This window comes from Bubalus bubalis, chromosome 14 (genome assembly GCF_019923935.1).
Source record: "Bubalus bubalis isolate 160015118507 breed Murrah chromosome 14, NDDB_SH_1, whole genome shotgun sequence".
Classification (NCBI taxonomy): Eukaryota; Metazoa; Chordata; class Mammalia; order Artiodactyla; family Bovidae; genus Bubalus; species Bubalus bubalis.
Window position 1 is genome coordinate 81,358,802 of NC_059170.1, and position 25,714 is coordinate 81,384,515.

General features: G+C 44.8%; 1 protein-coding gene across 14 annotated transcripts in view; it reads right to left on the minus strand.

The window, feature by feature from the left end:
* PLCB4 (phospholipase C beta 4) overlaps positions 1-25,714 on the minus strand; it is a 480,542-nt gene that overhangs the window by 121,752 nt on the left and 333,076 nt on the right. For 12 of the 14 annotated variants that reach the window (XM_044928306.2, XM_025264595.3, XM_044928310.2 and 9 more), the window contains 5 exons: positions 11,305-11,384; positions 8,615-8,668; positions 2,394-2,475; positions 1,288-1,388; positions 584-641 (listed from right to left, as the gene is read on the minus strand). In XM_044928306.2, coding sequence (XP_044784241.1) covers positions 584-641; positions 1,288-1,388; positions 2,394-2,475; positions 8,615-8,668; positions 11,305-11,384 — 375 coding nt within the window. Of the gene's footprint in view, positions 1-583; positions 642-1,287; positions 1,389-2,393; positions 2,476-8,614; positions 8,669-11,304; positions 11,385-11,846; positions 14,453-16,568; positions 16,797-25,714 lie in introns of those variants that run through there. The other 2 variants (XM_044928311.2, XM_044928312.2) reach the window with 2 other exon arrangements.

Below are 25,714 nucleotides of genomic sequence, written 5' to 3' on the forward strand. Positions count from 1 at the left end.
AAAATTTAACCTGTCATCCCATTGGCCTAATATGCACTATGCTTTCACCCAGGAACTCCAGTGTTGTGCTTGTTGTCAAAATATTCTGTTCAAACCTACATATTTTTCTTACATGCAATCCATTAAAAGACAAAAATAAGGCTTTCCCAGTCCATGCAAAAGTATGAGAAAAAGTTAGCGATGGCGAATCCAACTATAGGGTGGTAAACTCAATCCATTCTCTTTCTATTTCTTATAAGTAAACAGAAAAAAAAAAAAAAGATAAGTACCTTAAATATCATCTTGCAAAACACAGACACATTTAATTAAGTGAATATATTATCAAATTCACACACATACACAGACCCAGAGCTACACATCACAGCAAGAAACCAACAAAAAAGCAGTGTGCAAAGCCAATGAGGAAACGCATGGACACACGGGGGCAGCAGCTGATTTTTGCACCTGGTAAAGCCATCATGGAAAGATCAGCAGGTCAGAAGCAAAGCGAATGGGGGTGCAGGATGCAGGCATGCAATGAGGATGCTGGAGGAAGCAAGCCACTGCACACAGACTGATGGAGTTAATGTATGAAAAAGCTTACTTCATTTAGAAAGCTCACTAATTGGTCTACCGTTAAATAATCAGTTTTGTCTCCATTGCTGAAAAGAAATTTATTAGAAAAAGTAAGTTGTGGTATATGATGCTACAGGAGGCACGATTTACATGTTGACATTTGTAGTTGATAATCCTAAACTTACTTTTCTAAACCTGAAGTAGTGGTGAACTCTTAAAATGGCCAGAGACTGTTTGTAAAGAAAAAAAAAACACACCCAACAATAGCAAAGGCAATAAATCACTCCCCCTAACTTATAGAAAATTATCTGCAATCCTTCTTTTGCATTATCTAAAGGCATTATTATAAAACAACATGTAAGTCATCCATTTGAAATAATTGGAATGAATGGACTTTTGAACAACATAATAACATTCCAAATCGAATCTCGTTAGTTCACATAACGGGTTAATACCTAAAGGAGCAGGTTAACATTGTAGGTAGTTAGTAAAGCCAATGCAGGGAGAGGAGGGGGAAGTTCCAGGTGCTGCAACCAACTTATGTAAAAGTTTCTCAAAAAATCAGAGTGAACTTTTACACCAAATAAACTAAGGGGTGAAAATGTAACCCTGACTAGACATTCCTAGATACTGTCAACATATTATATGAAGATATTAGGACAAAAAATGCTTTTAAAGTCTAAAAGAGCAAGGATAACTTCGATGTGACACTTTCTCATAAATAGAACTTACATTTTTTTGAAAAGATCCTCTATATCTGTCCGAGGACAAATCTTTTGTGTCAGTTCATAGAACTTTTCATAAGTAAATGCGGCGGGCTCAATTTCATCGTTCTGGAAAGAACAGAAGCATTGTCATAAATCAGGCACCGTTCTCTCTCTTTGGAGGATCTACAGAATCGACAGGTTCATGAAGCAGAGTGATGACTACTTGTAATCCCAGGGTTTTCATTTCTGACTCTTCCTGATAGGAGCCAGAAGGTCCAACCGTGGGCCAGCCTACTAGAATACGGCGTGTGTAAAAGAGTATTTCTAGTTACCACGCATCCATGGTTTGGATGTTCAAACACTGGCCACAGCTGGGCTTGCTCTGGGAGATACTCCATAGAACAAACACAAAGAAACATTTCTTCCTCCTCTCCTTGAAGGAACAATGCAACTGCTTGCCACAAGGATGCTGACTAAGTCAAACCCAATGTTTTCTTATGCTTATTTTGTGAATTTTTACAGGCATCATAAGGGGAGTTCTAAAAGAGTTTACCTTTCATACTGAACCTTATATTTCAAATAGGATTTGTTAGGACAGTAACAGCCTAAATCTTTCTTGCAGTTAATACATTCATTGCAACTATTTTATTTTTTATATTTATTTCAATGCAACTATTTTAAATCCAAAGGGCCGCAAACTCAAATGTTTTGCTTGGGGAGAGGTGCTTCATAAAATATCACACAGCTGTCCTGAAGAAGTTAATTTATGAGCCATTTTTCATGCTGACATTGTGCATGGTTCTGCGAATGTTGATGGGCTTCTATAAAATAAGCTTTCAATAAGTTGTGTGAAAGAGCAGCCTGCTGCCATTTCCTTTTCTTAATAAAGTTGACAGGAACATTTGGAAATACGTTATTTGAATACTATAATGTTTAGGTTAAAATGCCCAGAAAACAAAAGGAAGGAAGGATAGAAGGGAAGAGAATAAAGGAAAAATTAACTGTACTATATGTGACTGAACCTAATTCTGAATCTAACTGAATCAGCTTAATATAAATAATCTTACTTATTACATGAGGACAAAAATACACAAAGAGGTTTTAGAACAATATTATTAAATTAATGAATACCTTTCCACTGGGAAGACCTAGCTCCTTGAGTGCTTGAAAGATCACCTTTTCTGTTTTCCCCGATGCAAAGGTTCTAGTAATACTAGGGCAGAAAAGGAAAAAAAAAAAGTTGCTATTAATTCTGTTTTCTGTGATGCAAAGATCCAAGATGGTGGGATAGAAGAAAAGAAAAAGGAAAATAAAATTACTTCTCATTTCTGGGTATTTTTCACTCCCCAAACTGGCTCCTGCAATGGCCCTCTGCTGACCAGAGCTGGTTGTGCCAGTCAGGTGACTTGATTCTAAGACAGACAGTCCCCCGGGCTACTTGTGAACATATGCATCCAGGATCCAGACCACTGGACAACCACAATAATAAATTTTGATCCTATCAATTTGCTTTCTTAGGAAAAAGGGATGCGGCAGATGGACCAGCAGCTCTAGAACAGAAGCTCGTGGTGACTTGGGGACAGCAAGGAGGCCCCTTAGGACTCGGCCCATGCCCGGGGTCACCCTTTCCTGGCCCCATACTGCAGCTGACATGCATTACCAGACATATTTCATTTGTATATATATATATATTTTTCAAGCCAAGCACCTATGGGCTACTCTGACATGTCAGTTGCCTCAAGGATTGGGGACTTTATTAAGAAAGTGACAGATATTGGGGAGAAGGGAGACAGGGGAACAATTATTCAGTGTTTCAGCAGAATCTTGGCACTACCCTGAGATGTGGTATTTTTGAATAACGGTGGTGCCTTTGAACTAGTATGGTGTGCATCAAGGCTAGGAAAATGGATAACACCTTAAGGAGTGTATTTCCTGATGATGATCAAAGCAGGGGAGAGACTTCTTCTGACTAAACACTGGTAACGCTCAGAACGAACACAGCTGAGGAGAGGACTTAGACCCTGGAATCCACACTTGACTCTGAGCCGTATCTGCGCCACCCAAAGAACCTTCATTCCCTGCCTGAGTGGAAGTTCAGGTAGTTAGTCACCATAATGACATAAATCAGAAGTTCAGCCATTGGGGGAAGAGAGAGCTGACTTTTGTGTGCGGTGTGGCTGTGGAACACCTTTCCAGGAGCACAGGATGGTGAGCCTGCTCGCCTCAGCTTGTGCCATGCCCCGCCACTCGCGTGAGTGGAGGCCAGCTCCACGGGCGAGCGCTGGCCGGTCCCCCTCGACCAGGGGGAGAAGGCGCCCTCCCACTGCAGTGACAGCCTCAAGGAGAGACTAGAAGAACCAGCTACAGGTCAGTGAACCGCTGCACATTCATTCAAAACTTTACTGTTTCATACTCAGTCTAAGAATACTTCAAGAAGTGCGCTTTTAAGAGAGTTTGAGACAACTGTATCCAAACATAGGGAGGCCTATGAATTCTCTTTCACAGACCCGCAGACATGGTGGAGCATACATGAGTATTAAACCAGTTTCAGGGCAGAGGGTGCTATGCCCACATTTTCCCACTTCTCGAGAGTTCATGGAATTTTCATACATTGGATTAAGAAGTACTTTATCTGCCCTTTATAATGTAGGGGAAAGTAGCTGCTCATTTTGTCATTTTTGAAAAAGAGTATGTATGTGTTAGGGCTGCCCAGGTGGTTCAGCGGTAATGAGTCTGTCTGTCCATGCAGGAGACTTAGGCTTGATCCGGCAGACAACGTGATGTTGGGGATTGGGAAGATGACACGGAACAGAAAGCAGGACAAGGACATCTCTCGGGAGTAGGAGGTTAAGAATTTGTGGGGGACAGAGAAACTGAGACGGACAAACAGGGTGTCCAGGGCCACGAAGGAGGAAAATCCATGTGGGAAGACATCAGTGAGGGCAAAGTCAGAGCCCACAGACATGACTGTTGAGAAGATAATAAAGGCAAGAGCTGGGAACTCCCTGGCTGTCCAAGTTAGGACTCCAGGCTTCCACTTCAGGGGACATGAGTTTGATTCCAGGTCAGGGAACTAAGATCCCACATGCTGTATGGCATGTGTGAGTGCATAAATGAATAAATAAATAAAGACAAGAAGTTATGTGATGGCCAGAAGGGCTTGTTCTCAGGCCCATCTTTGCATGCGGGGACAAGAAAAAGCAGGAGAAGGAAGGGAAAGAGACCATCCCCCTGGAGGTGAGGGGTGGGGGAGGGGGCTGCCTTCTCTCCAGGCAGCTTGCAGAGTTATTCTTGGGCCTTAAATGGATTTGGCTCGGGAGTGAGGAGGGTTGTGGCGCAAAGGTGAATTCTCTGATTTTCCAGAGATGCAGTATTTAGCCAGGAGAAACACACTTATCACAGGTTGAGAGAAACACACTCACCACAGGCTGGGAGCATTCAGATAGCTTCAGAGGGCATTTCTTTGGCAGGCAAAATATGTATAAAGGACTGTGATTCATGCAACCCTTTATACACAGCCCCACAGAGCACAGCTCAGTGCTTCCCCGCAGATCAGTGTTCAGTGAGCGTCTTCAATCAAAACACACCACCCTTCCCAAAGGAAGTGTGAGAGAAGCAAACACCCGGAAGTGGTGCCCATTAAATTCCTTGTTCCAGGAGACCTTACAGATGACCAAGACAGCAATGACTCTAGAAGCTGAGTCCCCCTCTGCCCTCAAAGCCTCTACAATCCATCCAGCGGTATCAACACTAGCTTTGCAGTCAAGGAGGAGCATGAAGGGGAGCCCCACAGGTCCAGACCCTCACTGCAGCAGGCCGGGCCTTCGGGATGTGGATGGATTATGTGGACACTGGGCTGTAGGGACCACTCCTGAGGTCTCAACCCTCTTAGCGCACACTCTCCTTTGGGACTTTTTCTAGCCATAGCTGTTGGTTCTAACTCCAGGTTACAAGGAATGGGAAACAGCAAAAATATATATAAGAAGAGTGACTTTCAAAGCTTTGGTCTGGGTGGGAAGGTAAACTGAGCATGAGTGTGCAGGTTTGGGAGAAAGGCAGATGGCGGAAGACAGGCACAAAGAAAGAAAGGAGACGCAAATTCTTCTTAGACATTAAGCATCGGTTACAACCACCGAACCCAGATCTAATGACCGTGAAGCCAGATCTCCTCTAACCTTACACAAACTACACTAACAGTTTCCATTTTAAAACTTCAGAGTGATAGTGATGAAGCCACATTTTAATGTGTTTACTCTTCGTATCCATTAAAACACTCAGAACAATTTCCACCTTGCCCTTGGCAGCTCATCCACACAAAGATTTATCCGCTTTTCACTGGCTCGATATCAATTCTGCTTCAACTCTGTCACACTGCCCCCAGACCACAGGTGTCCTGTGTCAAACACCTGCTAACACTGGCAGCCGCCCCAGAGTTCATGTCAGAGAGCAGTAAAGAGGACGACAAAACATCTGGGCTATTGCTACAAAAAGAGGTGAGCAATAATTTTGTTCATGAACAGGCTGGATCAGGCTTCCAAGCTTGTGGAACAAAGGCTTGATCGGCAGGATGTCTACAAAGGACACCAGAACTGCTGGTTAGGGGTGCTCTGATCACAGTCTCTGTGCTCCTCCTTTGCCCATTTCCTGAACCTTTTCTTGGAAGAAAAATCAGGAGAGCAAGGTATGTAAAAACAGACCCAACTTACATTGCTGGTCTTCACACTGCTATTTCTTCCAAGTTTGGACTTATTACTTCATGTGTATGTGTCTGACTCTTTGTGACCCCAAGAACTGTAACCATCCAGGCTCCTCTGCCCGTGGGATTCTCCAGGCAAGAAGAGTAGAGCCAGTTGTCATTTCCTTTTCCAGGGGATCTTCCCGACTCAGGGATCAAACTCTCCTCTCTTGTGCCTCTGGTGTTGGCAGGTAGATTCTTTACCACTGTGCCACCTGGGAAGCCCTATTACTTCCATACTTATTTTTAAATAAAAATGCACTAAATATTTGGCAATAGCTGTAGGATCCTGAGATACATTAAAATCATTACCCTGCTATTCTCAATAGAGCAAAGGGTTTTATTTAAGATAAGGATGAGCGTAAAGTGTCTTTGCCAACAAACACTGATCAAGGATGGTAGCATGGCTTTTTAAGATTTTTTTTTTTTTTGAGGTGGACCATTTCTTAAAAGTGTTTATTGAATTTGTTACAATATTGTCTCTGTTTTATGTTTTGTTTGTTTTTTTGGCCACTAGGCATGTGGGATCTTACCTCCTTAACCAGGGATTGAACCTGCAGCCCTTTCAATTCAAAGGTGTGAAGCTTTAACCACTGGACTACCAGGGAAGTCCCTAGCAGGACTTTTTTAAAAACTTCTAAAGTAAATGCAAAACTGAGTTGCTTGTAAGTTATTAAATAAAAAACAGAATCCTACATATAGGTTCTTAAAGACCACAACAGATGCATGAAGTTGGTAACTCTGCTGCTGCTGCTAAGGCGCTTCAGTCATGTCCGACTCTGTGCGACCCCATAGACGGCAGGCTCCTCCCTCCCTGAGATTCTCCAGGCAAGAACACTGGAGTGGGTTGGCATTTTCTTCTCCAATGCATGAAAAGTGAAAAGTGAAAGTGAAGTTGCTCAGTCGTGTCTGACTCTATGCGACCCCATAGACAGCAGCCCACCAGGCTCCTCTGTCCATGGGATTTTCCAGGCAAGAGTACTAGAGTGGGTTGCCACTGCCTTCTCCGTGATAACTCTGGAAGCCCTCAATAAAAGGTGAAATAAAAAGATTACTGCCTGGTCTTCTTTACAACATGCACGCCCTGTGTTTCCTCACTGAAACCTCAGCTGTGTCTCGTGGATACCCTCGTTCATGACTGCTGTCATCCACAGAATTAAGGAAAATGAGGATCTCTAGGATAGTTCTATTACATGTGAAAGGATGCTGAGGGAGATGCCCTCGGGGGAATGCAGAATGGAAGCTTCGAGGCTAGCAGAGAGGGGGGAAAGGAGAGGCAGAAACGGCCAGTGTACAGCTGCTCCAAGGCTCTCCCCCAAACGCCACGCAATGGGCGACCTGTGGCCCTCATCCTGACGGTTACAGCCATTCCGGGACAGGCTCCACCTGGTGGCCTGGGTTCTGCCTGTGGCTATTTGCTGGTTGGCTTCTTTGCTAAAGTGTTGGGCAAGAGCTCAACTTGAACGTGAGCCTGGAGAATTCTTGAAGAGTGGGTCCGGGTCCGGGAGCTCATGCTGAGTTCAGGTTCACGACTCTGAATACACTCCTGGATTCTGATGGGCAGCAAACGCCCCAGGGCCCAGCCCAGCTTTGGCAATTACCACGGAGTGCTTACCACAAACATCAGCCAAAAAGACACTGGGGAGCTGGGTGAACAACCCCCATCACTCCCACTGCATGGACTTCCAATGGACCCACAGGCCAGGAGCAGTCCTAACACTAGGAGCAGCGGAGCAGAGTGGGGCCCTCGGAGGGTGAGGCACGTTGGCTTGAGGCTGAAGCACAGCGTGGAGGCCGTTTCCGGCTCATGGGCTCTTCACTCCTGGCTCCACCAGGCTGTGCCGCCTCTTTCCCCCCTCACTGCTACTTTGGGCGGGTGAAGGGGAAGTGCCAGTCCTGAAGGGGGTGGGGTGGCAGTGACGACACACCCAGACTCAGTGGTGCCCCCGGCCCTGGGCACAGAGGGCCGACGGAACCCAGGCTGCGCGGCAATGTCCAGAGGCATCGCACCTCCTAAGACACATCCCTACCCCCCTACTGTAGGTACAGAACAGAAAAGAAACTTCTTTAATTTTAGCAATGGTTGTTTGGGGTAAGTAGGTGAAAGATGAAAGAAAGTGAAATTGTTGGTTGCTCAGTTGTGTTCCACTCTTTTGTGACCCCACAGACTGTAGCCCCCCAGGCTCCTCTGTCCACAGAATTTCCCAGGTAAGAATACTGGAGTCGGTTGCCATTTTCTTCTCCAGGGGATCTTCTCCAATCCAGGGATTGAGTCTGGGTCTCCTGCATTGCAGGCAGCTGCTTTATCATCTGAGACACCAGGGAAGCTACTTAAATCCCAAAAACTCACTTTTCTGAAAATTAAAAAAACACTCCTTCATTTTCAGAAGTTCTTTATCAGGCTTACTGCTATGCATTCTGAGAAAAAATGCGACTTTACATCCATAAGTGATTTTTACGAAGTAAACACAGCATCTGATAATGTAATTCAAACTAAGATTCCAGAAATACCTGTAACTAAAGCAATTAACAAGTCCTCATGGGGGGCTTTCTCTGTGGACTGGTATCATGAGGGCCGACCCAGGCTGTGCAGAGCACTCGGGAATAACTGACTTACCTCCTAACTGGAATTTTCCCATTTGTGTTGGTCATAAATGCCAATTTCATCCAGCTGGAAAACAACAGTAACAACTGTTTTAATGTTTCTTGGGAGGAACAGCTTCCATCTGGTTAAAAACTTTAAAAGAAAGTTCACTCAAACAAAGACTATTTACTCAGAAAACCAGAGACAATCGCACACCATGAGATAAATTTACTGTTTGTCGGATTTAGCTAATAAAAATATAACTCTCAGTTAAATTCGAACTTCAGATAAATAACAAATACTTTTTTTTAACTATAGGTATGTTCCAAATATTGCTTAGGATGTATTTATACTAAAACATTATTTGTTACTTATTCAAATTTCACTGAGAGTCCCATATTTTATCTGGTAATCCTAGACGAATTAGGAAATTGGGTGTTTGCATTGAACACAGCAAATTATTGGCACTTGTTTGGTGACTGTTCTTGTCCCTGACTGCTGCTTTTTAATAATCTACTAAGGGGTTAAGAAGGGCTAGGGCATGGTGACAGCAGAAGGCTTGTCTGAAGTCAGTGGGGACACCCCCGGCCCTCACCCATCTGCCACCCCAGGGAGCGGTGAAGTGCAAAGGAGAAGCAGGCAGGCGCGAACCCTCTGTGACCGACTCCTCATGCAACTGACGGATGGGTGGACACCATCTCCATGAAGGAATCTGGATCCTTAACTTGTCCCTGTCAGAGAAGTTCATCAACTCAAACTGATGGTGAGAAATGCTGTGCTTTTCCCAGGTTTTCAGGACTCAGGGGGACCTGGAACACTTATCCTTTGGTGCCAGGGCTGTTCTTAGCTACTGATTCCATTCTCACTGTTCTTGTAAATAATCTAACAATCTGTAGAACATGAGGAGTTGGTAAAGCTTCTGTCTTAAGTCAGTGTTCCTCGAAGCACAAATGGCTACCTTTAAGGGGCTAGTTTCAGGACCACAGGAGTAAGGCAGTGGGCAGACAGGGAGGGACAGTCACATCAAGCTGTGCTCTCAGCCGGGCTTTGTCCCGAGGCCGCTGGGACCTCTGAAGTGTGATCTGCGCCAGGCCTGGCGGCAAGGGGGCAGGCTCTGATATCCTGTCTCAGCCTGTCATTGGCTGTGGGTTTCCTTTCTGAAGAAGGGGTGAGTGTGGGGTCAGCCCTCCTAAACCAGGGACATGAAGGGTCAACCTTAAGGGACGCTATGGATTTTGATATGGGCAGGGGTCCTGGAGCTGGGCCCCTGGGATACTCTGGGAGGTAATGATCTACTGGTGATCCTCTGTAGGCAGAGGGTGGTCCTCTGGAGAAGCAGGCAGATGTGAGTCCTGAGTGACCTCACCCTCCAGCAGCTGGTGGATGGGTGAATACCAGTGACGGAAAGCAGTCTGGGCAGGACCCCCACGAGGGCAGCTGAGATCTGTCATCTGAACACAAGGAATTGGCTCCCCCAGGTCTAAGAGGGCATGCCAGAAGTCTGAGACCCTTCGGGATTCCATGACCTCAAAGTATCTGCTGGGTTGCTCTTTATTTTTAAGAAATCATGCCAGAGCAACTGCAGAGGGAAAGGAGAAGCAGCTGCACAAAAACAGGAAAATACATGACTGAACAACTCCCCTCTTCTAAGACAACAGGGAAACACTGGAATGAGGGCATCAGAATCAAAATAAGTAATTCTGAGTGAGGGGAGTGAGGAGCCAAGCACCGGCTTTGCACGGCCTCATTTGCTCTGCGAGGACTCTTACGAGCGGGGTCACCACCTTCATGCACAGATGAGGACAGTGAGGCACAAGCTAAGAACTTTCCCAAAGTCCTCGGGCAACGAAGTGGCTAACGCCGGGGATTACAGCATAGCCCATGCTCCCAGAGCGCCGCCAAAGGGACCAGAGCAAGACACGGAAGGCCCGGGGGGCAGAGCTCTCCTTCCATCGCCCACAATCCAGGGAGTCCCACCCTGGGTGCTGGCCAGGCCCGGCTAAGAGATGCGTGCAGCTTGCTCGGTGCAGGCTCTCCCCACACCACCCGCCGCCTGCCCGGGGCCCCGGATCACTGCTTCTCAAACAGGCGGACTGGGGCTTTGGCTAGGGTTTCTACTTGAGTAACTTTCACGTCACCCATAAAGAATAACTTGATAGGGTTAAAAGCTACCACCTGGCGCCTCTCTGAATTTTGGATACAGTGAGCTGGGGGAAGGAAGGCCTGCCTTCTGAAGTTCAAAAGCACCTTTGGATCCCTGACTGCTTGTGAAACAGTCCCTGGGGCCAGTGCTCCTCTCCCTCCGGAGTGGTGGGTCCTTCTGCTGAATGGAGCCATACTCCCCATCCCTCAGTCTCATGCCGTAGAGGCTCGAGCTGCACCCAGCCCCCAGCTGTGGCACCAGGCACACAAAGCTACTATCGGCAGCCTGGGGACATAAAAGCCCAGGCCCACAACCCAGGGGACACTGAGAAGGTGGAGTTCCAGTACCTTCCTGCCAACCAACCATTCCCCTCAAATAGATTTTGGGCTGTGCGCATCACACATGCCTGCCAGGTGGCAGGAAGGGTACCGGTGTGTACGGGTCAACGACTTCTCCAAAGTCAGGAGCGCAGCGGGGAAGGCAAGGCAGGTGCTGCCTGGTGCGTATACGCAGCCTTCATCTCCTAGTCTGCATGTGCTTGGTAACGCCAAGCGCAAAGGGTCATGCAAACAAAACTCACTGCTTCTTGAGGCACGTCATCGGGCTGACGTTGTTGGCCCTGAAGTTGTGAATGATGGATCTCAGGCCTTCGACCCATTGCTGCAAAAGAAAGAGAAAGTGTTCCCGGTGAGCAAATCCACCAGAGCTAAACTGGGAGGTCCTTATTAGACAGCCCATATCCATTTAGTGGAAGAATAATATAAACTTTTCTTTATCTCCTTCCTGCCACATGCCCATTCGCATCAAACGCTCACATTTTGTGCTTCAATAAACAGCTTTCACTCATTCCATGAAGATAAATGCGGCACACACAGTGTCATTAAACCCTGGGCTGTCATGAAGGAATGCTGCCCACTGGCTGGCTGGTTAAGTCTTCTGTTTGCAGCCTGCTGAAATGTAAGTCCCTTCAGCTGCCAGCAATCTTTACTATTTCTAAAGCAGCATTATACAATACATGGTGACATGTGTAATTACTCTTGTGTTAGAGGAGGAACGTATTAGGGGTTCATCCATTTTATTGTGGCATTCTATTTCAGTGTAAGAATTTGTCACCTCTCTTACCTGTCTGTGTTTTCCAGGAAAGCCTCAAAAAGTAAAGCGGGCACTGACTGGCAGGATACCCGGAAGAAACAGCAATGTGCTTGCACAGTTTCTGTAGAAGGCCTTGGACTTCAGTGTTAGTTTACAACATCACTCCAAGGATTTACAGGGATGAGTGAAGAAGCCTGTGTGTGGCAGTGAAGGAATTTAGGTTTCCCAAGGGCATTTGACTAGAAGAGGCTGGCCTGTGAATTAAGGCCAACTCTGCTTGTGGGCCCAATAACAGATGCCAATGATGCCACACCAGGCTTCTAAAATAGAGTCACACTCTTGGCAAAATGCTCTGTAGCAAATTCATAATACTGGAGGTTCAAACAGAACTGGGGCCCACACATAAGCCAGCCTTTACCTTCTTAGGTTTAGAGTCTGATTGCTGTAGCTCTGTGCCGAGGAGCGAAAGTGTTTTGAAACAGTCATGTAGATGTACAGTCTACCTGCCCTGTCCAACACGGCAGCCACTTGCTGCATGTGGCTAAATTAAACTGAATAAAAATTAACGAAATTAATTAATTAAATTTCAGCTGAATAAAAATAAAATTCAGCATCTTCTGCATTCATCACACTCAAAACCCAATGGGTGTACCATATCAGACAGTGCAAATAAACAACATTTCTGTCATCCCTGAAGGTTCCATTGGATAGAACTGCATAGTATTACCAGGTGAACATGGTCAAGGGATTAAGTCACTTGCAAGGGCCAAAGGTGATGACTGAGTTCTCTATGTCTGTGTGATTTTAATTTTAATTGTGATATAATACATATAATGTGAAATTTACCATCACAACCTTTTTTAAGTGATCAGTTAGTAGTATTAAGTAAAAGTCAAATTTTTGCACAACCAACACCTCCAGCCATGTCTAGAACACGTTTCATCTTGCAGAACTGAAATTTGGTTCAGTTAAACAGAACCACTTAAACAACCACTAAACAACCACTTCCCATTTCCCTCCCGCACAACCCCTGGCAACCACCATTCTCCTTTCTGCTTTCTGACTTTAAGTACTTAAGGTACCTCATCTAAGTGGAATCATGCAGTATTCGTCCTTTGTGACTGGCTTATCTCAGTTAGGTTAACGTCCTCCTCAAGGCTTCTCTGTGTTGTAGCCGGTGTCAGAATTTCCTTTCTTTTTAAGGCTGAATAATACTGTATTGTGTGTGTAGACCACGTTTGGTTTATCTGCTCATCTAGCAGTGGACCCTCGTGTCTTCGCTAAGACTCATGCTGCTATGAACACGGGTGTACAAGGGTCACCTTAAGCTTCTGCTTTTGATGCTTTTGGATATATACCCCGAAGTGGAATTGCTGGATTGTATGGTCATGTTGCTTTTACATTTTTTAGAAGCTGCCATATTACTTTCTACAGCTACATCATTTTACACTCTCCCTAACAATGCACAAGGGTTCCAGTTTCTCCACAGCCTTACCAAATTCACTATTTTCTGCTTTTGTTGTGTTTTGAGATGTGCCACCCTAACGGATATGAGTCTATAGGAGAATTTTTGTGCTTTCCTCTTTGAGCCCCAGTCAAACCTAACAGACTTCTAGAGGAGGACTTGGGAGAGATAAGAGGAAAATTTCCTTTCACAAAGGAAAGGAAATTCTGATGACTCTAAATCGCATGGAAAGCCTCAGCAAGCATGATGATGAAGTCAGAATTCTGAGGGAGGAGGAAGAAATGAAATAGCAGCATTAAAGAAATGCCTCAATTATTTTCCTCATCAGACCTTGCTTCCTCTGTCAGGATAAATATGGGACTCTGACTCCCTGGGGATGATCAAGTATCCTGTGATTGGCCTAACAAGCCGCAGGCCCACAGTTTCCCAAGAAAAGACAGAAACAGCACAGATAATTTGGTTGGCATGAACTGGGAAGCACCGAAGCCTTGTTACATGTTCCAAAACACAAAACAAAGTCCATGGTTTCCTGAGGGCAAAAAAGTGGACCATTTCTGAGACTGTTCATTGGTTCTTTCAGATCATTCTGATTCAGTTGTTTCTAAAAACAAACAACAGAGAGACTGGACTTTGAGGAGGCTTCAGTGACATTCATCCATTTTTTGAAAACACAATGTGGTAACAAATTTGCTTATTTATTGTGATGGAACAGTCCTTGCGAGTGACCTTTGAGGTCATCACACCTGTGACATGGCTCACGCTTTACTTAGTAGAAATGCCCCCGGTCCCCACAAGCACAGGGAGGAAGCTTCAGTTTCTCTTCTTTGAGATACTAAATGTGAGGTCCACAGCCTTGTCCAAGGTCACACAGTGGCCAGTGCGGGGCAGAGGCAATCAGAACTCGGTTGTCTGCCTTTCGTGTGTCTGGGAACTTTGTGTTCAGGGGTCATCCACATATCTCCTTCCATGACGTGAAAAGATCCATCAACCTTCCCTTATGTCTGTTATCTTAATGTACACTTGGCATAATAAGGCCAAAAGACTGTGGGAAATATGCTAAATGTTTTGCTTTTTGGTTTTGTTCTTATTAAAACATAAAACAGAGGAAATGCCAGCAGGTGTCAGTAGAACCTTAGAATTTAGTCGTAAAGTTAGAAATGAGATAAATGCATATCAACTTCTTTGAATGTTTCCAGATTAACAGAAGCAAAAAAAAAAAAAAAAAAAAAAAAAGCCGATTTAGATATGGTTTTCTGAACTGCTGAAAATAAGCATATATGTAAATAGTCTGCCTTGGGCTGCATATTTCTAGAAGGATTATTCCCCGACACGCACTGAGCTCACACACAGGCTCCATGGTGGCTCAGGGTGTGATTCCTCCTACTCTGGGTGTCTTCCCTTGGGTCGGCAGTCCTGAGTGGGCACACGCAGCCTGGATGCAGGAGAACCAGCCCACAGGATCCATTCAGCTACGATGCACAATCTTCTGCACCTCCTTGGAGGCTGTAATGGCCCTTGTTCTCTCATTTTCCAACTCTTCCAATTCTGTCTAATTAACTTAAAGCTTATTCCAGGCCTTCTAAGGAAGGATCCTTTGAGAGACGCTCGGGGGCCAGGGCTGGGTGCTTGGGGAGGGGGAAGGTGGGCGGAGCAGGAGCTGCCTCTGAACGGCCCTGGGGACTTCCCCCTCACCGTCTCTCTGGGACCTTTCACGTTTATCTTCGTTATACAGGTCCCACAGTGTCTATTTTCCAAGCAAATGTCTGGGCCTCACCCTTAAACACTAGGACTCTCATAGACAAAATAATCTCTTTCCCATTAAAAACCAAATGTAGAGAATAACAAAAAAAGAAACCAACTCAGAGACACAGAGAACAGACTGGTGACAGCCAGTGGGCAGGGGGAGAGGTGGAGGGCTGGGGGAGCGGGCGGCACGGACTGCAGGCGTGAGAGGTTCAAGGACATACTGCACAACGTGGAGAGTACAGCTGCTATTCTGTAATAACTGTAAATGGAAAGTAACCTCTAAAATTGTATAAAAGCAAAAACATAAAAAATTTAATGAAAAAATACTCTCTACAGAGGAAAAAAAAACCAAATAAAAAACTCCCCAAATGTATAGAGACATAGACATAACAGACCTAAACCAAAAGATACATGAATTTACAGAGCATGTATCTTGCTTTTTCTCCTTTAAAAACATTTGGCAATCTTTAAAGGTATGAAAATGATATTTAAACGCTCTGTGTATAAAAATGCAAAGAAAGAAAGCAAAAAGTAAAGACTACTCCAAATCCCATTACTGATCCTGAGAGCTGACAACACTTTGCTGTCTGAGCTTCTAGGCTTTTTCTATGCATGTAGTCCTCCTAAAATAACCGGTCCCTCCAGTCAGCATCACTTCAAGTAGAGTTGTTTTCCTTCAACTCAATCTTATTTCTAGATTTTGTTCCAGAAGCATTCTTCTTGTTTTTGTTGTTCAGTGGTAAGTCATGTCCGATGTTTTGTGACTCCATAATCTGCAGCACACCAGGCTTCCCTGTCCTTCACTATCTCCTTGAGCTTGTTCAAACTCATGTCTATTGAGTCAGTGATGTCATCTGACCATCACATCCTCTGTTGTCTCCTTCTCCTCTTGCCCTCAGTCTTTCCCAGCATCAGAGTCTTTTTCAGTAAATCAGTTCTTTGCATCAGGTGGCCAAAGTATTAGAGCTTCAACTTCAGCACTAGTCCTTCCAATGAATATTCAGAGTTGGTTTCTTTTAGGATTGCCTGGTTTGATCTCCTTGCTGTCCAAGGGACTCTCAAGAGTCTTCTCCAGCACCACAGTTCGAAAGCATCCATTCTTCGGTGCTCAGCCTTCTTTATGGTCCAGCTCTCACATCCATACATGACCACTGGAAAAACCATGGCTTTGACTCCAAGGACTTTGTCAGTAAAGTGATCTTTCTGCCTTTAATACACTGTCTAGATTTGTCAAAGCTTTTCTTTCAAGGAGCAAGCGTCTTTTAATTTCATGGCTGCAGTCACCATCTGCAGTGATTCTTTTTGGTTTTTAGTCAAGGTAGCAAATTGTCAATGCAAAACCCAGCAGACCCTGTGACACTCTCTAAATGTGCTATGCAATTTTCTCAAAAGGTAAGCTGCAGGAGCATCCTCTCTAATCATACAGTGTTTGCTTTCAAAGAGAAGGCCACAGTGAAGATGGTGGAGGCATCTTAAACTCACAAGTTAGCTGAGACTTGCTCTGTTAGGTGTAGTCCCGGGACCAGCAATGCCAGACTCACCTGGGACCTGTTACAATGCAAACCATCAGGCACCATTGATGAAATCTGCCCCTTGGGCTGGGAAACAACGCTCATGTTCTTAAAGTCTTGGACCCTGGAGTATTCGACCCAGGACTGAGGCAGAGCCTGGTTCAGGAATTAGAAAACCCCAGGGGTAAAAGCTTCCCTGCTGGCTTGGAGGGCTTCCCTGGTGGCTTAGATGGTAAAGAATCCACCTGTAATGCGGGAGACCTGGGTTCAATCACTAGGTTGGGAAGATCCCCGGGAGGAGGGGATGGCAACCCACTCCAGTATTCTTGCCTGGATAACCCCATGGACAGAGGAGCCTGGCGGACTACAGTCCATGGGGTTGCAAAGAGTCGGACAGGACTGAGCAACTAAGCACAGCACAGGGGTAAAAGCAGGAGAGTGAAGACACTGGTGATTTAGGCAAGATTTGACCAAAGAATCAACATTCTACCTTTTGAATTGTGCTTATCTGGGATGCTAAAACCATTTTAAAATTAAACAGCAGATCTACCAATGTTTGTATACCATAGACCAATTTCCACATTATGTTAAAAAGGAAAAAATAAAACAACTTTTCTCTTCATGTCAACTATTTTCTCCTGGTTCTAATAAGGAGAGAAATAAGTATAGGTAAAAGGTATTGAGTGCTACCCTGGCAAGAGACCAGTGTCGGTGCCGAAAACTCCCTCACGGCAGGGACGGAAGGCCAACAGGCAGACAGTGACAGGCAAAGAAAACTGAAAGTCACCTTAACTGCTGCCTCAAAGGTAACAGAGACAGAACAGAATTGCATGCATAATAAAGGAGCTACGCTGGCAATCCTAGACAAAGTCAGTTGATAAAACTCAGGATGAAAGGTTAAAATAAGGAGCCTATGCAAATCACACAATAGCAAACTATTGAAATAGGAGGCCAAACAGCAATGTGGGTTTTGGGGAAAAAAAAAAATCAGCAGATGGAAAACCCCATTAATGATTTCAAAGCCCTTTGAAAGTCAATAATACTTCTTTTCAAAGTTTCAAATCCAAGGGAACATTAAGGGGTGAAAAAAAGAACAACGAGAGCCTTTTTCCCCTTGACATAGTCTGAGTCTTCCACAAAACAAACCTTTCTATCTGCTCTTCTTTGTACGGATGGGCCTGGATAATATTTATACTTTCCTAGTCAAAATCAGTTTAGGCACTCACAGATAGTCAAAACAGTCTGTCAGCCTGGCTGGTTATCTTGACCACACTAGGTCAAAAAGAACCTCTAAATAGTCACAAGGAAGGAGGGGACACTGTGCTATTCTTGGTCGTCACCCAGAAGCTAAAGTGTCACATTCCCATTCCGAATGGGTTTCTGTTCACTATCATTCCTAAGAGACCATTTTTTCATCACTTAAGTGTAACTCTGGAGCTTCCCAGGTGGCTCTGTGGTAAAGAATCCGCCCGCCAATACACGAGGCTAAAGAGATGCAGGTTCAATCCTTGGGTCGGGAGGATCCCCTAGAGGAGGAAATGGCAACCCACTCCAGTATTGTTTCCTGGAAAACTCCATGGACAGAGGAGCCCGATGGGCTACAGTCCATGGGGTCACAAAGAGTTGGACATGACTGAGCACACACAGACACACACACGCCTGACTCTACCCATGACAGTCTGATATCTTGTAACAATGTTCTATTGGACCTACAGAATCTTGTCCTAAATAACCACATCTCATTCCAGATATCTACTCCGATAAATATACTGTTGAGAGAATCAGGATCTGATACCCCAAAATATGCCATTTTGGCATAAGAATTATTTTGAGCTGAATTCCTGAAATTCCTTATCTGCCTAAAAGCAGAGCCTCCCAACGGAACTGGATTGTCATACTCTCCCCAGAAGCCACACCAATCTTCTCTTTCGGAAGATGAAAAGTTGACACCACACCCAAACAGAAATCATCCAGGACTGCCACACCTCCTGTCTGTCCTCCTCAGGACCCATTTATCTTCCCTAAAAACCATCTGCCCCTTGCCCCCTCTCCATCCCCTGTTAACACGCTATATGAACTCTAAAATTTCACTGCCCTTTGGGGCTTCACTTCTTTCTGTGATGCCCCTGTGCACACAAAATGAAAACTTAATTAATTTTTATGCCTTTTCTCCTGTTAATTTGACTTGTTATCAGCCTATTTCACAGACCCAGCCTAAGTCACACATACATATATACATTCAGAATAAATTTATGCTCGTGTTCACTTGCTGTTTCTGAATGAACAACATACTATAAGCAATACATGATGCTCTTTAATGGCTCAAAAGGCACAGAGCAGCACCATTCAAAAAGAAAACGAGAGGGACTTCCCTGGTGGCCCCGTTGTTAAGAATCCACCATGCAATGCAGGGGACATGGGTTTGATCCCCCGTCAGGGAACTAAGATACCAATGCTACAGAGCAACTAAGCCTGAGTGCCACACCTAGAGAGTCCATGTTCCGCCAAGGACAAGACCCTGCCTAACAGCTGGGATCCCATGTGCAGCAGCTCAGACCCAATGCCACCAAATAAATAAACATTTTTAAAAAGAAAAGAAAATGAGATGTCATGTTTATTTTACATAACAATATTTTATATCCATATGGAGAACTCTGAAATAATTGAAGAATTATAAGATTTTAAGAGAACACAAAGCATCATTTTATGCTGGTCAGAAATTACCGGTTTCGTAAGAGTGCATTTTTGGTCTCAACTGTCAGATTTGCAGAATCCTGGTGGTGAGGGATGGGAGAAGAGCTGATGATTTAAAAGGTGTTCATGAAATTGTTTCTGTGGCTGATGCCTGTATTTAAGATCTCTGAGGTCACTTTTTCTCCTGACACATGTCAGTTGACAACACTAGCAAGTTAAGCCATGCCAAAATGAACACTACTTGACATGCAGACAAATGCTACCTGCTGAGGGTCTGAATAAGTATCATCAGTCACGGAGCCTCTGTCTGTCTATACTTCCAGGCAACATCACCGATCAGTCCAGGCTGATCAAATGTACAGGTAATCCCACAAACCAAACAGGACTTTCAAGATAAAAAGTACTAAAAAGAATTTAAATCAAAGGGTTTGAGTTTCATTATCTAATTTCCTTTCATTTATGGAAAAAAATCCCACACTTCCTCTGCTCTATCCCCTAAAAATTGGGGAGGGAAGGACGAGACATGGCAGCAGGAAAACAAGGACAATAAAAAGGATGTTAATGGTAAAGATGAATGACTGTCTGCATTATATTGTTCTGACACATCTGGGAAAATATTGGGCTGAGCAATGCCTCTATGACATCATTTGCTGACTTTTTTCTCTGCAAAACAGTAGTTCTGAAAGATATTGTGTCTCTTCAATAGGAATGAATGAATGAATGCATACCCATTTGGGGAAAAAAAACTGAATGTCCCTCCTCCTGGCTGAGACTGGTATGAGAATGTATCACTGCTTATGAGATAGCTATAGTAAAGAAATTCTGCTAAACAAGGCTTCCTCATGCTCATTTGACCAAAGAACCTTCTTTGCACATGGACTTTTTTTGCAGAAAACACTGTGCAGGCCTCCGATTTCGGGAGCACTGCCCTATGACCACACGTCCCAGAAAGAGTGACATTAAATGGTTACCTGAAAAGTACAGCAACACCATACTGTGCTACAAGTGGAAGAGACTAGTCTCCAATTGGGAGCTGCAGCAGAGGGTGTGCAGCACACAGGACCTGGAGTGGACCCAGGACCCAGGGCCCAGTGCCTGGGTTCAAGACACCAGCTCGCCACTTACTGTCTGTGTGAACTTGGGCAAGCTACTCAACTCTCTGGGCCTATTTCTTCCTCTGCAAATGAGAATAATCCATCTCACAGGACTGTTTTGAGAATTAAAGGAGATAAGGCCTGCCAAGCACTCTGAACAGTATCTAGCATCCAATATAAAATAAAAACTTCACTGCTGCTGTTCTTCTTATAATTATTAGGGGCCAGTGAACTTTATCTATAAAGAGCCAGGCAATAAATACTTCAGGAACTAGGGGCCACATATGGCTCTCTGTTGTACAGTTTTTACATTTTGTTTTAATAATCTTTTCAAAATTTAAAAGCCATTTTTAGCTCACTAGCTATACAAAAATCAGGCTGAGGGGGAATTCCCTGTGGTCCAGTGGCTAAGACGCCACACTCCCAATACAGGAGGCCCAGATTTGATCCCTGGTCAGAGGACTAGATCCCGCATACTGCAACCAAGAGTTCACAAATTGTACCCAAAGACCCTGCATGCTGCCATGAAGACTGAAGATCCTGTGTGCTGCAGCTAAGACCCGCTACAGGCAAATAAACAAAATAAACATTTTAAAAAGTCAGAGCAGAGGGCTGGATCTGCCCATGGACTGCGCTATTATGATTATTAAATTATTTCCTTAGAGGCAAGAGAGTCTCATCTCAGGCATTGCCAACCCACCTCCTCACATGTCCCATCTTCCAATTATACCCCAAAGATAAGAAAACACACAAACACATGTAGGTCCATGTTACACACACATTATGTTCCCAACAACATTTTTTTTTTGCTAGCAGTAAAAACTGGAGCTATGTGGTAAATGGAGAAGCAATTTACAGCTAGTGACATTTTTCTGTCCCAGGGGCCAAAAGGTGAAATTCAAACTTCTGGTACAATTAGAGTAATTCATTTTGCATTCCCTTGGCAGAGTCATTTGATAACACTTGCAATTAGGGCAACCCGAGTGACTGCGGGCTGGGCCCAGGGCTGAGTCTTTTCTCAGGAAACCTTCGCGTTCATGAAAGCTCAGCAGAGAAAACATGTCCCCTGTGAAGATCACAGCATTTGGAACAGAAGAGGCTGAGAGGTTTCCAGAGAATCTAGAGAGGCAACAACCTAGAAAACCCACCTTAAAGGTCTTGGGGACTTACAGTTACATTGAAGCCCAAGAAAACATTTTAAAGGCCAAGAAAATACACATGATAAAACTGTTAATGATAAAATATAGTACTATGTTAAACTGCTTTCCTGGTGGCTCAGACAGTAAAGAATTGCCTTGTAATGCGGGAGACCTGGGTTCAGTCACTGGGTCAGGAAGATCTCCTGGAGAAGGGAATAGCTACCTACTCTAGTATTCTTGCCTGGAAAATGCCATAGACAGAGGAGCCTGGTGGGGTTGCAAAGTCCATGGGGTTGCAAAGAGTTAGACACAACAGAGCGACTAACACTTTCACTTTCACATTAAACTCTACTTGCATGAGCCCAACTTAGTATAAAAGAAAAGTGTGCACATTAAAAAGACACATTAATAAGAGTCAGACACGACTGAGTGACTTCACTTTCACTTTTCACTTTCATGCATTGGAGAAGGAAATGGCAACCCACTCCAGTGCTCTTGCCTGGAGAATCCCAGGGATGGGGGAGCCTGGTGGGCTGCCGTCTATGGGGTCACACAGAGTCGGACACGACTGAATCGACTTAGCAGCAGCAGCAGAGTGAGTATGGGGGTTGTAAATAGGGGGAAGGGAGGCACTCCTTAAGTGGACACAGGTCTTTCTTTGAGGGGTATGCTGCTGTAGAACTAGATGTGGTCGTGGTTGCACAGCACTGATACACTGTGCTCAGTCACGGAGTCGCGTCCAACTCTTTGTGACTCCATGGACAACAGCCCGCCAGGCTCCTCTGTCCATGGGGTTCTCCAGGCAAGAAGACTGGAGTGGGTTGCCATTTCCTCCTCCAGGTGATGTACTAAATGGCACTAAAATGTTCACTTAAAACAGTTAATTTCTTGTGAATTTCACTTGCATTCACTTGTGACAGGCCTCACCGGAGGCTTCTTTCTCACTTTGCTCCCCCTCTGACCCCAAGGAAACCTTCTTGATGAAAGTGACAAGGCGCCTGAGAACCACAGTGAAACCTCTTCCAGCTCCAGTGCTGGGTTCTTGCACATGCGTTTTGGTAAGGAGTTTTACTAAGAAAAATAACACTAAAACCCCACATTTGATGACTTAAGAAACTGTGGGGGGGGGGGGGTGGGGGAGTGGTGTTTCAAAAAAATAAAGATAGTCACCTTTGGAAAGTTAAGGGGTGTAGAGGTGGGGAACACAGAGACAAGAGGTCAGGGTCAGCCAGCAGATGAGCAGCCAGTGAGCTCCTTCACACCGTGTGACCACAGCAAGTCCGGGACACTCACATCCCTCAGACAACATATTCTAAATTCACTGTCTCTTCCTCTCTTGCCCCAAAGTAACTAGGCCCTCAATTTCTGATGATCTTAGCAGCATGCTCTCAGTTAATCAGATTTAAAATCTCCTCCAATTTCACCTGGAACAGTCCCTTGATTTCAAACGTTTCTCAGGTCTTCCTCCTTGTGTAACTGCTGAAAGCAAGAACGACTTATTTCCTTCTATCCTACCTCCGCAGAGCTGGTCCTCCGAGTCTCCTGATGTGGAACCCATAGACTTGAGGGCCAACTGTATGATGCCATTTTATACAAGGGACTTGAGCGCCTGTGCATTTTGGTATATTCAGGGGTCGGGGGGTGGGGAGTTCCTAGATCCATTTCCCTGTGGATATTGAGGTACAACTGTACTTCTCAAACTTGAATGTGTAAAGGAAGTACCTAGAGATCTTGTGCAAATGCAGACTCTGATTCAGCAGGTCTGAGGATAAGCCTGAGACCCTACATTTCTAAGTTCCCAGGTGATGATGACCCTGCTGGTCCAGATCACACTTTGAGAAGCAGTGCTCTGCTACTGCTGCTAAGTCACTTCAGTCGTGTCCGACTCTGTGTGACCCCATAGACGGCAGCCCACCAGGCTCCTCCATCCCTGGGATTCTCCAGGCAAGAACATTGGAGTAGGTTGCCATTTCCTTCTCCAATGCATGAAAGTGAAAAGTGAAAGTAAAGTCGCTCAGTCGTGTCTGACTTTTAGTGACCCCATGGACTGCAGCCCACCAGGCTCCTCCGTCCATGGGATTTTCCAGGCAAGAGTACTGGAGTGGGGTGCCAACGCCTTCTCTGGCAGTGCTCTGAGCCCTGTTATTACCGTATTACCTTCCCTGCCAAGGCAGGAGACATAAAAGACTCAGGTTCGATCCCTAGGTTGAGAAGATCCCCTGAAGGAGGAAATAGTAATGCACTACAGTATTCTTGCCTGGAAAATCCCATGGACAGAGGAGGCTGGCGGGCTACAGTCCATGGGGTCGCAAGGAGTCAGACAGGACTGAGCAACTAAAATAATCATCTTTTTAGAAGGTCAAGATCATGTTGCGTCCTTCCTACAACTCAAGCGATGACCTTCTGTTACATCCAAAGAATCTTCAGTTTAGACACAGGGATCCAAGCAACTAATTAGTACCCTCTTTGGCATCTAGTACATGTTTTTGTTTTGTAAAGAAATTCCATGTCTTTATAGGGGAAAGTAACTTCAAGGGTCATTCACTATAACTCTCTTCTTTTAAAAATAAGGATAAGAAAGCCCATGTAGAAGAAATGATTTGCCCACATTTATAATTCATCAAAAAATAATTCTAGGATGAACAGCTGAATGAAGGAAGGAAAAAAAACACAGAGGGCATCTTCACTTAAAATGTCAGTGAGGTAAACATATTATGCAAACATTAGCATTCACATTAGTGCAAGTTCATCCATGCTGCATGCTGCCTGTTGTCTCGAGCTGAGGTTCCAAATGATCCACAGACAAGTTTGCTGTTTGACACACACAGTGCTAACAAAAATGAATATATTTGTCAACATTTTAACATCAGGAAACTTCATGTGAAAAATCCAGATGTCCAGTATCTCATGGAAAAAACACCACCACCAACCATCTAGCAACCTCTGGGCCATGTTCTGATGGTTGGAAAACTGGCAAGAGGTAAGTGCCCCCAGATGGGGTATGTACCCCTCACTTCGCTACATTCTATTCCATCCCTGTCTGTCTCGCAGCACCTTTCCATTACTCACATCATCTCCCTGGCTCCCGTAGGCATCTGGGTCAACAACTTCTGGTCTAAAGGAACTGATTTTTGATAATACAGAGATAAAGAAACAATTTCAGAGTGCAGAGAGCACCACCATGGGTCAGACACTAAGTCTGGATCCTGGGACAGACAGTCTGGCAAGAGGAGTATGAGAACTGCTGGAGGAAGGGAGGGCAAAGATGACAGGCGGCCATGGAGGCCCCCAGGGCAAGTGTTACCCACTCCACACGCACTGATGCATACGACCCTCCCAAGGCTCAGAATTTCATGGTCTCCACATTCAACCCAGCTATTAAGCAAATGAGCCCCACTTTCTTTTTGGCAAGAAGAAAACACCGAGGTGAGATGGGGACACTTAAAGCTCACAAATACGCATCTACCCATTTGCTCCAATTCACAGCTTGTTCTTAAGAAAACTTTTTACTGCCCCTCGCTGATTTGCTTCCCATGAATTCGGGATGGTTTAAAGAAAAAATAAAACAAGAGCATTCCAACATTCACTCTTGGAAACACGAAACACACACACACTCACATACCTGCACCCCATCCCAAACTTGAGCCTCAGAAAACCATGAGACAATGTGGTGAAGAACTTAAATCAATTAGTATATTGGGGCTTGGACGATGGATAGGAAATGCAGATTTACAACTGAGCTCCTTTAGCATTCAGCAGGCATCGGCTCAGGTGAGCCTAGGCAGCAAACCAGTAAATGCAAGTTCCTCAAGGCTGCTCTGCAAGAGAAGCAGGAGAAACTCCTTACAGAGCTTTTCTGCAGGGCAGCATCTCTAACCTTGAGCTCCTCAACTTGAGCACTAGGGCAGAGCCTAAGATCTCACACCTTGGATTAAGTTCCCAGGTACCGCTGAAGCTGCTGGTCAGGGACCACACTTTGAGAACCACTGGATAGCTAACACAATTAAAACTACACTTCAAGAAATAGCTTTTTCCCACCTAGGGTCACAGAAATAAATTCATTTTAATCATGCTTTTTGTATTGGTGAATTCTAACAATTTCTGGTAAGGCCACAGGAATCAGTAGGTCCATAGATTCACCTGCCTGCTGCAGTCAATTAATTTGATAAAAACTTGTTTGGGTTCAAAGTGGCTTAAATATTTGGACTAAGTCCATTTGTATGCTAAGCAAATGGGGACTCAAACTTCA